Source organism: Pelodiscus sinensis, chromosome 2, assembly GCF_052426305.1.
Source record: "Pelodiscus sinensis isolate ZL-2025 chromosome 2, ASM5242630v1, whole genome shotgun sequence".
NCBI lineage: Eukaryota > Metazoa > Chordata > Testudines > Trionychidae > Pelodiscus > Pelodiscus sinensis.
This window is the reverse complement of record NC_143053.1, coordinates 114,809,421-114,822,486: the sequence shown is the minus strand read 5'-3', so window position 1 is coordinate 114,822,486 and position 13,066 is coordinate 114,809,421. Positions and strand designations below refer to the sequence as shown.

General features: G+C 39.9%; 1 protein-coding gene across 1 annotated transcript in view; it reads left to right on the top strand.

Moving 5' to 3' along the window:
- The window catches only part of BMP6 (bone morphogenetic protein 6), a 137,823-nt gene that overhangs the window by 99,510 nt on the left and 25,247 nt on the right, over positions 1–13,066 (top strand). The window contains exon 2 of the mRNA XM_075921280.2: positions 5,050–5,242. Within this exon, the coding sequence (XP_075777395.1) occupies positions 5,050–5,242 (193 nt within the window). The remainder of the gene's footprint in view (positions 1–5,049; positions 5,243–13,066) is intronic.

The following is a 13,066-nucleotide window of genomic DNA, read 5'->3' as shown; positions in this document are numbered from 1 at the left end:
CTGTGGCACCTGAGATGAATAAAAATATACAATATCATGAGCTTTTGTGCGTACCCATGAAAGCTCATACTATAGATTGTTGTTAGTCTCTAATGGTACGTCTATACTACAAGCCTCTTTTGAAAGAGAGCATCTAGACTACAGCCAGTACTTTCAAAAAAGCGAGCCGCTTTTTCGAAAGAGAGCACCCAGGCAGTCTGGAGTCCCTCTTTCGAAAAAGCACAGTTTACATTGCATAACACCTTTTTTTTTTTTTTTTTTTTTAAAGATTTAAATTACAAGTTTAATTCTTAAGTTCCAACCCTTCCCTGTGTATTTGGCTTGTGGAATGGGCCTAAAACAACACAGCGACTTGGAGATCCATTAATGAGGGTCTGGGCAGTTAAAGTGTTCTCCAACAGGTTTCTGTGTGTTGCCTTTTCGGATATCTGATTTGTGTTCATTAATTCTTTCCCATGGAGACTGTCTAGTTTGGCCAATATACTCAGTGGGGCATTGCTGGCATTTGATGGCATACATCACATTAGTGGATGTGCAGTTAAATGAGCCCCTGATGTAGTGGCTGATGTGGTTAGGTCCAGTGATGAAATCGCTTGTGTAGATGTGTGGGCAGAGTTGGCACTGGGGCTGATTGTTGGGGTGGGTTCCTGGATGATTATGATGGAGGTGTGTTGTGTGGTTACTGGAAAGAATTTCTTTGCGGTTAGGGGGTTGTATGTAGGTGAGGACTGGCCTTTCCCCCAAGGCCTATGAGAGTGAGGAGTCATTTTCCAGTATAGGTTGTAGATTGTTGATAATGCATTGGAGGGCTGTAGGTGACAAGTAAAATTCTGTTGTTTTCTCTTTTTGGCCTGTCTTGAAGTTCATGTCTGGGCACTCTTTTAGCTCTGTCGATCTGTTTTTTCACTTCTCCGTGTGCGTATATCAGTTTTAAGAATGTGCTCTATAGCTCCTGTAGGTGTTTGTGTCTTTTTGTGGGATTGGAGCAAATCTGGTTGTATCTTAGGGCTAGGCTGTAAACAGTAGATTGAGAAATGTGTCTGGGATGGAAGCTAGAGGCATGAAGATAAGTGTAGCAGTCAGTAGGTTTCCAGTATAAGTGGAATTAAATGATGTGGAAACGTGTCCATTTAATTGTACTGTAGTGTCAAGAAAGTGGATTTCTCATGTGGATTGATCCAGGCTGAGGTTGATGGTGGGGTGGAAGTTGTTGAAATTCCTGTGAAATTCTTCCAGGGTCTTGTAATGAATATGTACAAGTTAAATATCCTACCAGACCCACTCATACAAGGAGAAACATCATGCTACATTATATTATAGGACATTTTAGAAAAACTTTCCAATCAAACAGTAAAACTTTTATGCTAGTTTCATACAAGCTTCATTTAATTTTTTTCCAGTCCTGTGACATTGTAGGCATGCTTTCTGGACACAATCTAGAGAGACAACATCAATTTAAAAATAAAACTTCCTGAAATTGTATGTGCTTCTGTAACCACTAATGTCTTTTGCTGTAGCTGAAAGACTGGAAAACAAAAGTATTTTTTCTTTTTTTAATTACTTTACTCTGACAGCACTTTGAGACTTGAATACAGGCAGTTTCCTCATTTCCCCGGTAGTAATCTTTGTTGGCTTTCCTTGTTTGTGTGGGTCTCACACTGTGACATTGGGAGACAAAAACACTTTAAAATGTGCTTGTCCAATCATAAAAACTGAGAGGAGAACTTGGGTTTTATGTTGCACTTGAAATGAAGGAAGCTGGAACAATCTGTATAGTGGAACCAAATTGTAAACCCTGTATTTGATGGAAACTACTTCAAACGAGAAGATGCTGCAGCACTTGGGCTTCAAGTTACTTTTTATTCTCTTAAAAATTGATTAGATTTCAAGTTTAATGTTATCCATTAAATGTTTATGTTTGGGACCAGAGGTCTTCAATCCCACACTATTTCTGCAAATTGAAATCTGGAGATATTTTAATGGGGAAAGAACTGACACCCTTCATGTTTCCTACCATGTGTTGGGTGGGGAAGCACTTTACTTTCAGTTCTATACTTACTGATGCTGAATCAGATCTTGAGAGAGGGCTTCCTTTCTGTGACTAGCAAGAGACATGGACTATTTCTTTCATTTTTCTGATTTAAGTCTTACTGTCTCCTTCTCCTTCTATTCTCTTGTTTCTCCCGCCACCTTTTCCTAGGACTCTGCCTTTTTCTGCTCAATTTCTCCCCATTCCTTCATATTTTTATACCATTCTTTTCTCCTTCTATCTTTGCTCGTCCAACCTCATCTTTTGCAACACATCTTGGAGGAAAAGTGGCCCTTCCCATGCTTTGTTTAGCACAATAGGTTGATTTGGTCCCAAACTCAGTGGCAAATGTTGTCGAGAGAGTGGGGAGTAGAGCTTAAATCTGTTTCACCGGCAGAACCTAGGAACATGTAGAGGTATAGACACTACATGCTAACTGAGGCCATGTGTAGACTGCAGGCTTCTTTTGGAAGAAGCTTTTCTGAAACAACTTCTTCCAAAAGAGCACGTCCACACTGCCAAAGCACATCGAAAAAGCGATCTGCTTTTTCAACTGATAGTGTCCATTCAATGTGGACCCTTTCTCGCATTTAAGCTGTGATTACTATGGATGAAGTGGCCACCAGGGGACCTGTGCTTTTTCCTCTTTCCTCTTCTTTTGAAAGAACTCCCTCTTCCCCGTCCACACACGTCTTTTTCCAAAAGGGCTCTTTCACAAAAAGGTTTCTTTCTTGTAGAAAGAGGTTTACCAATGTTGGAAAAACCCCTCTCTTCTTTTGATTTTCTTTCGAAAGAACGCGATTGCATTGTGGACATAAGTGAAATTTTTTTGGAAAAACGGCTGTTTTTTCCAAAAAACCTCTGTAGTGTAGACATAGCCTGAGAAACATACAGGTGTAATAGGTACTCAGGGAAGAATTATTGTTTCATTCTCCCCCTGCCCATCTTTCCCAATAGCTGATTCAGACCATTCCATCACCAATCACTGTATACATCTGTATATCCTGTAGCAGAGGTTCAGATCCTTGTATCTGTCTCTTTAATATTAACTCCCCCCCCTTTTTAGTGATTTGACTTTTCTATGCTAATGAAATATTCCAACATAGTGTTTAAAAAAGTAGGCTCTATCAGGGAATGGAAATAGATGCAACACTCTAAAAATAACTACATAGTCCATCCCCTTTTACTGAGTACAGTACATACAAATAAATGCCTGCTAACACTAGTGTATATCAATCTATGCAAAAGTTGATTTTAGATGGGATGCTTTAGCAGCAATAATCTCAAAAATCCTTATCTATACTGTAATGAAATCTTTGGTTAAAAGAAACATCAGCCAGTAAAGAATACAGGAAGGATACAGTAACATTGAACAAATATGTTCTGAAGCATTAGAAGGAAATGATACCTCTAGTTGGTACACTCTTTGAAGGAAAACAATGGGCAACCTATTCCTCTTTCTGGAAGCTCTTAGATGAGTGGTTTTCAGCTTGTTGTCCATGGACCCCTGGGAGAGGTGGCACAGCACACACTGTTGTAAGATTTTCAAAGGGTTCTACACATTCATTTGAAATTTGTTAGGGATCTGCAAATGAAAAAAAAGGTTGAATCCCACTGTATTATACTCAATAGCCTGTACTCTTGTTTGTGTAAATTCTAAACCAATCAAGCTGATATTTTAATGACTTTGAGATGCCAAAATTAATAGTTCCCAAATTCATCTATTTATACCATAACTTTATATAGCATCCTTAGTGCCCAGTACTACAAAGATTTCCAGGCAAGCTTCAAAAAGAAGGAAAAGACTAAGTGACTTAACGGGAGCTACAGTAGAGTTCCAGGTAGGTGAGGTCCCACATTGAAAGAACAGCTTCCAACTGCAGATAAATAATAGGGAGAGGACAGAGAGGAAGCCAAGATTGGAGTTGAGGGGGACAGGTAAGTGAGCAGAAATGAAGGTTGAGGTGTGTCGACCCATGGACGGTGTGCATTGGGAACAGCGGGATAGCTTTGCTTTTCTTAGGCTATGTCTGTATTTGCAATTGATCAAAACTTTTGTCATTTACCCCAATCCTCCTCAAATGACAAAAGTTTTGCTGTGGAAAGTACAAGTGTAAATGCTGCTTTGTTCGCAGGAGCCATGGTGGGAATGGTATGGCCTTGCTTCTTGAGCAGGAGCGAGTTGACATATTAAGAGAAAAGGCATCAGGGTAATTTAGAAAGAAAATCCTCCCCTCACCATTGATCCGTAGCTACGTTTTTTACATTGATAACATAATGTTGACTTTTTTTTTATTACTGACACAATTCCTGTTTCAGATCCATTGGTGAGAGCAACTTTGCTGGATTGTCTTTGTAGTTTATAAACATTTTAAAACAAATTATTATTAAATTGAAATCCAGGGAACAAAATGGTGCTGGATTGAGTTAAAACCCAAACAAGGAAGGTATATAAGGATAGAGAAAATAAAAGAAAAAACCTCTGGGGAAGAAAATGCAAATTCTAAGGTGCATACCTCTTTGAATAAATACAAATGGCTTGATTTGGGCCTCACTTACCATATATATCTCATACCTATTTATGAGCATCAGTGCTTCAGGAGGAACCAAGGACACCTAACCAAAACTGAGGTGGCCACTGGCTTGCAGTTCTCTTGTGCTAAAGCAAGCTTTTGCAAAGGGGAGAGAACAGGGTGTTTTTTTGGTTAAATTTATCCCTGGACATGATATTATACAAATTATTATTTTGATTGGCAGCCTAAAGCACAAACCTGGGAATCAGGCAATCTGGATTTTGTTTCTGGGTCAGCCACTGACTTACTGGGCTTGAGCAGCTCACTTAATTTTACCTGTCCCTTTCTCTGCTTCAATAGCCTCATCATCACAATGGAGAAAACAGTTCCCTCTTTCACAGAGTAATATGAGGCTTTGTGAGTGGTGTATAGAGCTTTGAGATGACAGACCATGAAAACTTTTGTTAATGTCAGGTTTTTTGTTTGTTTGTTTGTTTTAATATTTAGTTGAATATGACAAGGAGTTCACACCTCACCAACGACACCACAAAGAGTTCAAGTTTAACTTGTCCCAGATTCCAGAGGGGGAGGCTGTTACAGCTGCAGAGTTCCGAATCTACAAGGACTGTGCCATCGGGAGCTTTAAAAATCAAACCTTTCTTATCAGCATCTATCAAGTCCTGCAAGAGCATCAGAACAGGTACCTAAAGGACTGTCATTCTTTTTCACTAACAATGGCAAATGTGAAGCCTGGGGTTGAGTGCTATTTTCATAAGAGGGTGGAAAAATTGGGAGGGTACAGAATTCACTTGCTTAGTAGAATATTTTATGCCCAGGTTAATAAAGTTGTAACTGTTCAAGTTTAATTTATTATGAAATATCCATTTTATATTTTATGAAATCTCTGGAGTGAAGAAACACCACCATAATTCAGACCAGAATGTTATTTAGGGAGTAGAATTTTGTTGATTTCATGTAAAACAAGAGTCTCTAGGGTGAAGCCAAGTAATTCAAGACTAGAGATTCTGTATTGCTAACATTCATGTACATTAAAAAGGATATGTTCCATTTCAAGTAGATATTAAAAAGATGTGTAATAAAGCTTATCTAGAGTAAAAGAAGCTTGAAAAACATCACTAAGCAATGTACCTCTGATTCTCCTCGAGGTTGCACCTTTGTAAATTAGAAGTACAGTAACTTGATTGAGTTTAGGGGAGGAAAAATGAAGGAAAATGAGGAAAAGACAGGCCCAGAATTATAAGAGCTGAACTTGATATCTTGATAAGTCAAAAATGCTTTACTTTTACAGGAACGTGAAATGGAAAGCACTTGGGAAACTATGCAGCTTATTTTTCCCCAAGAATTCTCTCTGTTAAAATTTAATTGATAGTCTAATCACAGAATCTTAGTAACGTAGGCCTGGAAGGGACCTCAGCAGGTTATCTAGTCCAGGTCCCTGCACAGAGGCATGTGCATCAATGATACTCAGACATAAATGGGTCAGGAGCTAAATTAGCTATCAACATTACCCATCAGAGCCACATAGTGTGAATTCATTGTTTCATTTACTAGCTAATCCATGGGTTCCCAAAGTGGGGGGTGTGAAGAAATTTCAGGGGGGTCATGAGGCCACCCAACCCCGCCCCCCATCAAACCCCTCCCCTCCAAGTTTTGCTCCTATTTTTCTTTTTCGGTCCTGGTCAGTTCCCTTTTTTTTTTCCTCACAAGTTTTGCTGGTATTTGGGGGGGGGCGAGGGGGCATGAGGGTTTCTCAAACATCAAAAAGGGGGCGTGAAGCAGAAAAGTTTAGGAACCACTTATCTAATCAATCATCCATCCCTCCACACTCCAAAGACAGCGCTTTGAAGAGGGGTGTGCGGTGGGGGAGGGGGTTTGCTACAGCTGCTCATAATACTAAGATGCTGCTTGCTCTTCTTCCACTTTCCCTGGCGAGGAGACAGTACACAGCTTGCATCCCTCCTTTCACCGTTCAGGAGTGAGAGGAATGCATGCAGCTGAGTACTTTCCCCTTGCTCCCTGATCACAAGAAGAAAGGGAAGAGGAGCAAGCAAGCAGTAAGGCTCATGTGCTATAAGGAGCCACATTAAACAGCCATTAGTGGCTCCAAAGCCTCAGTCTGACTATCCTTGAGTTAGACCGTCCCTGGACCCTGGCAGCTGTTTGTGTAACTTGTTTTTCCTCTCCACACCCCCCAGAGAAAGATAATTATACAACCTTTCTAGGTTCCAGTGTGTAACTAACTACCTGCACAGCTAGGAAGCTTTCCCACATGTCTAACCTAAACCTCCCTTGCTGCGATTTAAGCCCATTACTACTTGTCTTGTCCTCAGTGTTTAAAGAGAACAATTAATCATCCTTCTCTTTAAAACAACCTTTTATGTACTTGAAACTGTTATCCCCCATTAGTCTTCTCTGCTCCAAACTAAACAACCCCAGTTTTTTCTATCTTTCCTTGTAGATCATGTTTTCTAGAACTTTAATCATATTTGTTGTTCTCCTCTGGACTTTCCAATTTGTCGTATTTCCAAAAGTGCCAGAAACTGAACACAACAGTCCAGTTGAGGCCAGATGAGTGGAAAAGTTACTTGTCATGTCTTGCTTACAACACTCCTTCTAATGCATTCAATAGTGATGTTTACTTGTTTTTGCAATACAGGAGGCCCCCAACTTGAGATGCGATTGGTTCTGGGGAAGTGTCGCAAGGTGGGGGTGTCGCAACTCAAACCCTCATTTACGATAGGTGCCATGCGCCTGTCATAAATGTGGGTGGAGGACGTAAATCGTGGGGGTTCCAGCCCCTTTCACACTTATATAAATGGTTGTAAGTGCAGAGGATCGGAACTTGGGCGGTCACATCTCAGGGGCCTCTTGTACTATTGTATTGTTAATTCATATATAATTTGTGAATCATGTAACCATCAGATCCTTTCAGCAGTGCTCTTTTCCAGGCAGTCATTTGTCATTTTATATTTGTGCAGTTGATTATTCCTTTCTGTTTGTAATTCTTTGGATTTGTCCTTATTGAATTTCATCCTATTTATTTTACTAATCTAGACTTGCTAAGTGAGGGCAGTTAAGGGTACTTCAGAAATTTGATGGCTCATGGATAAGGACAATGATCTATGAATAGGTTTTTTTTCCCTATGAATCCATTTCCCCAGTTTAAGATAATTTTGAATTCATGTTGTCCAAAGTGCTTGCAACTCCCTTCCTGCTTGATATAACCCCAGACTTTGTAAGTGTACACTCTGGGCATTATCCAAATTATTTATTAAGATGTTGAATAGAACCAGACCCAGGACAGATCCCTGTGGGACCTCAGTCAATGTGCCCTTCCTGCTCTCTTGTGAACTATTGATAATTACTAAGTATGGTTTTCCAAAAAATTGTGCATCCATCTTATAGTAAGTTTATATCATCTGTACTACTTCCGTTTGCTTATGAGAGTAAAGCTTTTGACACTCTGTAAAACTGAGACACATCACATTGCCTCCTCCTCCCTCTACCTGCAAGGTTTATTTCCATATTAAAGGAGGATATTAGGTTGGTTTGGCATGATTTGTTCTTGACAATCCATATTTGCTGGTTTTTATCACCTTATTTTTTCTAGATTCTTACAAATGCATTATTTGATCCATTATGTTACTGGAATTGAAGTTATGCTGACAAGTCTAATTCCCTGGGGTTTCCTTTATTCCTGTTTTTATGGATAGATGCTTTATTTGCTCCTTTCCAATCCTCCGGTATTGCTCCTGTTCAGCCAGTTCCTAATTTATTAGACGTTGTATTTCACCAGGCCCTGCCAACTTGAAGTCTTATCTAAGTAATTTTTAACTTTTCTGAATCTATTTTACCCTCAGCTCTTACCCCATTTATGTTAATCATCCAATCACAAAATAAATTAAAGTAACAAAAAAGGCATTTAATGTCTTGGCTGTTCCTGCATTTTCTGTTAGTCTTTCCCCCCTTCTTATGTAGTGTGCCTACCTTGTTCTTGGTCTTCTCTTTGCTTTTAGTATATTTTAAAAATTATTTCTTGTTACTCTATGGATCCGTAAATACAGGTTGAACCTCTCTAATCCGGCACCCTTGGGATCAGACTCGTTCTGAACTAGAGAATTTTCCAGACGAGGGAAAGTCACTATTGTCTAGCAGTATTACCAACACTTCCACTGCTTACTGGGCCCTTAGAAGACATGTAGTGGTATATTAGAACTAAATAACAGCACAGAACACTGCGAGCCAGGACTGATGGCTGTAAATAAACTTTATGGGACCACGAGAAATTTTGCCACACCCGTGAAAAGTGGACATCTGCCTGGCTCTTACAACATTTAAAAAGCAGAGGCGCAGCGTCTGGAACCAGGTGCCAGCCAGGATAGCTAATTCCCTGCTTGCACCTGGTCCCTGCTGTGACTCTGTTAGAGATGGTGCTGGGAGAAACTGGCTTTTAAGCCGGCTCCCCCCCGCACTGGCTCCTGCTCCACCCTGCCCCCTTGGTACTTCTGATAGAGGCAGCAAGGGGTGGGGGAGAACGACTAGTAAAGTATTGACTCGACTAGTGCTTACATCCCTAGTTCCTGCCTGTTTGTCAGTATGAAATCTAGAACAGCCTTTCCCCTAGTCTCTCTCTTCATCTTCTGCAATAAAAACTTGTCTCCAATATATTCTAGGGACTTGTTGGATAATCTGTGATTTGCGTTATTTTCCTAAAAGAAGTCTGGGTAGTTGAAGTCTCCCATCACTACCAACTCCTGTGTTTTGGATGATTTTGTTAATTTTTTTTAAATATATCTATAATAACCCTCCTCCACTACCACTTCCTGGTTACGTGGCTCATGGTGGAAACCCTGTCATGATATTACCTTTGTTTTGATCCCTTTTATACTTACCCAGAGACTTTCAAAAGCTCTGCCTCCCACTTTTATCTCAACCTCATGTATACATCCTTAATATATGAGACAATGCCTGTGTGACACTGCAGTCCATATTCTTTATGGAAATATGCTTATGAATATGAAATAACTGGAACGTGCTTTATGCTAAATACTTCGTGTAACATATCATTAGAAAAGTAACATATCTGACTGTGTATATTCTGTTTATGTGTATGCATCATCCCTGTATTTGGAATTAGAAATACGAAATATAAACCTGTTTAACTAATATGGACATGCTAAGTGAGGGCTGTTAAGGGTACTACAGAAATTTGATGACTCATGGATAAGGACGATGATCTATGAATAGGTTTGTTTTTCCCCTATGAATCAGCCAGAGGGAGGGGCTCAGAGTCCCCACAGGATGTATTTTTTTAGCTCTCCTGATGCTGGGACCCATCATGGGCATTGTCCTTTTCCACTGAAGGTGAGAAAAGTTTGAACTGAACACTAAGGATTCCCGCCTTGGACAAAATCTATATAAAAGTGAAAGCCAAACAATGGGGCCTGCTGCCATATGCCAGCACACCTTTGCTTTCCACCCAGGACAACTAAGACTGAAGAGCGGGAAGGATCAGGCCCAAGCTGGGAGGATTTCCAGTTTGTGAGTAAAGGTAATTAGAGCTACTGTTAGGGTAAGAAATTTCATTTAATAAGTTTTTTAGAGTATGAGATTTAGTTGGTGTATGTTGTTTTATTTTGCTCAGTAGCTTACTTGATCTGTCTGCTATCTCTTATGACCACATAAATCCTATTGTTTATACTTTATAACATGACTTTTTTTGTTTGTTAATAAACCCAGTGTAAATAATTATTACCTGGGGATGAAAACTGCTGCGCATATTGCTTTCATTAATAAAGGGGGAGAATGTTTTATGAGCTTGCTCTATATAAAACTTTATGTAGCATAAGACGGATTTGTCTGGTGTTCTGGGAAGTGCCACTAGGGCTGTGCACCTAGGTGCTGTGGCAAGTCCTTTCAACTGAGCTGAGCTCAGTGTCTGCATTTCTCTGCTGGGGTCTGTGATCCCAGCTCTGTGACAATGTGGGAAGAGACTGACAGGTCTGGCATAGTAGGACAGGGTGGTAGGGTGCCCTGCAGAACAAGTAGGCAAGCTCAGTGGTATTTCAGCACATAGAGTGACAGTCTCAAGAGGATCTCTGCCAATGAACGTGTTACACCCTCCTCACTTACCCCCTTGCCTGCCCTTCCTGAACAAGCTGTACGCTTCCATGCCATTATTCCAGTCATGTGAATTCTCCCCACAAGCCATGATACCAGTTATGCTATAATTGTGATTATTCACTTACTTTTCCTGTTTAATGCAAGAAATATGGGGAATAGTTTACAGACATCTATGATCATTAGATACCCTGCCTGTATTCCTTTTGGTCTCTCCTTTGTTCCTGCTGTGGTTGTCTATGTTGGGCCCAGATTCTGACCCTTCACCGAGGTCTCTGTGCTTTGGGCTTAACCTGTATTGTTTTGTCTCCTGTTTAGAGAAATGGTCAGAGGTAAACAGGATGAAGTTTAATAAAGAGAAATGAGAAGTGCTCCACTTAGGAAGGAACAATCAGTTCCATACATACAAGATGGGAAGCGACTGTCTAGGAAGGAGCATGGCGGAAAGGGATCTAGGGGTCATAGTGGACCACAAGTTGAATATGAGTCAACAGTGTGATGCTGTTGCAAAAAAAGCAAATATGATTCTAGGTTGTATCAACAGGTGTGTTGTAAGCAAAACTCGTGAAGTCACTCTGCCGCTCTATTCTGCACTAGTTAGGCCTCAGCTGGGGTACTGTGTCCAGTTCTGGGCGCCACATTTCAAGAAAGATGTGGAGAAATTGGAAAGGGTACAGAGAAGAGCGACAAGAATGATTAAAGGTCTAGAGAACATGACCTATGAAGCCAGGCTTCATGAACTGGGCTTGTTTAGTTTGGAAAAAAGAAGATTAAGGGGGGACATGATCGCGGTTTTCAAATATCTAAAAGGGCGTCACAAGGAGGAAGGAGAAAATTTGTTCCTCTTGGTTTCTGAGGACAGGACAAGGAGTAATGGGAGGTTTAGATTGGACATTAGGAAAAAATTCCTAATTGTCAGGGTGGTCAAATATTGGAATAAATTGCCAAGGGAGGTGGTGGAATCTCCATCTCTGGAGATATTTAAGAACAGGTTAGATAGACATCTGTCAGGGATGTAGACGGAGCTTGGCCCTGCCTTGAGGGCGGGGGGCTGGACTCGATGACCTCTCGAGGTCCCTTCCAGTCCTATGATTCTATGATTCTATGTTCCTGGGTTGTTTCAGCAAAAGGGCATTCATTTTTAAAATATACTAAATAAGAGAGATTGTCTAAAGCCTCATAGGGATTTAGGGGACAAAGTCTCACTGACTTTCAAGTTCTTGTGACCATGTTCGGTATAGTCTACTTCTCAAAACGTGGTAGACTGCAGTAATGCAATGCTGATGCAGAACAGAATAGAATTCAATCTTATTTACATTTGTGTTCCAAACTCTCTCCCTATATGTGAATAAAATATATATTGAGTTTGTGGAAGAAGAAGAGAGAATCTGAGTTTTGACACAATTTAGAAGTGGGTTAATCGTTAAAAGTGAAAGGAAGAAATAGATTTCTTTCTGGAAACAGGCCATTATGTCTGTTTTTTCACTCCAACTTTCTTGCTTTCTCTCTCAAGGTGTTCGGTTGCGAGTGGGAGGACTGAGGGGGTTTGTGGTTGAGCAAAGATTTCAGCCCTTGGTTGGGATGATTATTATGTTTTCAAGTGTAAATATCCTGTTAATACAGACTTTAAAACACTCCTACACTGTCCAAACTGCTAATCTATTTTTTTAAGTGAAGCAGTGGCTTGAGATGAAGATCAAAGGAAGGATATGGTGCCTTAATGGCCAATGTTTATTAAACAATTTGATTTATATCACGAATGAAATATTGTCACTTAATGTGCGTAGAAAGATTCCTACCACATGATAAAATTGAGGTGGGGGTGTGTTCTTTGCTTTTCCCATTTATATGATGTGCTTTTCTGTAACAGAATGTAATTCCATAAAGGGGTTGAAACTGTCATTACTGTATTTTTAGTTGTCAGTTACTGTTAGTGATGTCTTTCTCTTTGCAACAGGATATTTATACAAATACTGAGTTTCTAATCTTAAGGAAAAATTGATTTGAAAGCAGTCTATTTTATAGTTTAGAAAATAACTGTCCCCTCACTGGATTAGAACTGGCTCGTTCAAAACTAATGTCAAAGCTAACGTCAACCTGTTTGAAGCTTACGGCCAGATTTGTATATCAGATGCATATACTTACTTCTGAGTGGGAGGTAAGGATAAGAGTGGGTGGATAAAGCAGTTTAGATGTTAAAATTGTTCTCTGTAAATTTACCAGATAAATGTTCACTCCTGTAGATTATTACCTTTTCCTCCAAAATCTGAAGAAAATTTCAGTAACTTTTTTGTCCCCTTTTTAAGGACAATGAAAAATCCTATTGGTGAAAAAACTGAATTCTGAGATATAACATGGTCTATTTAGAGTAGATTGGTCTTGT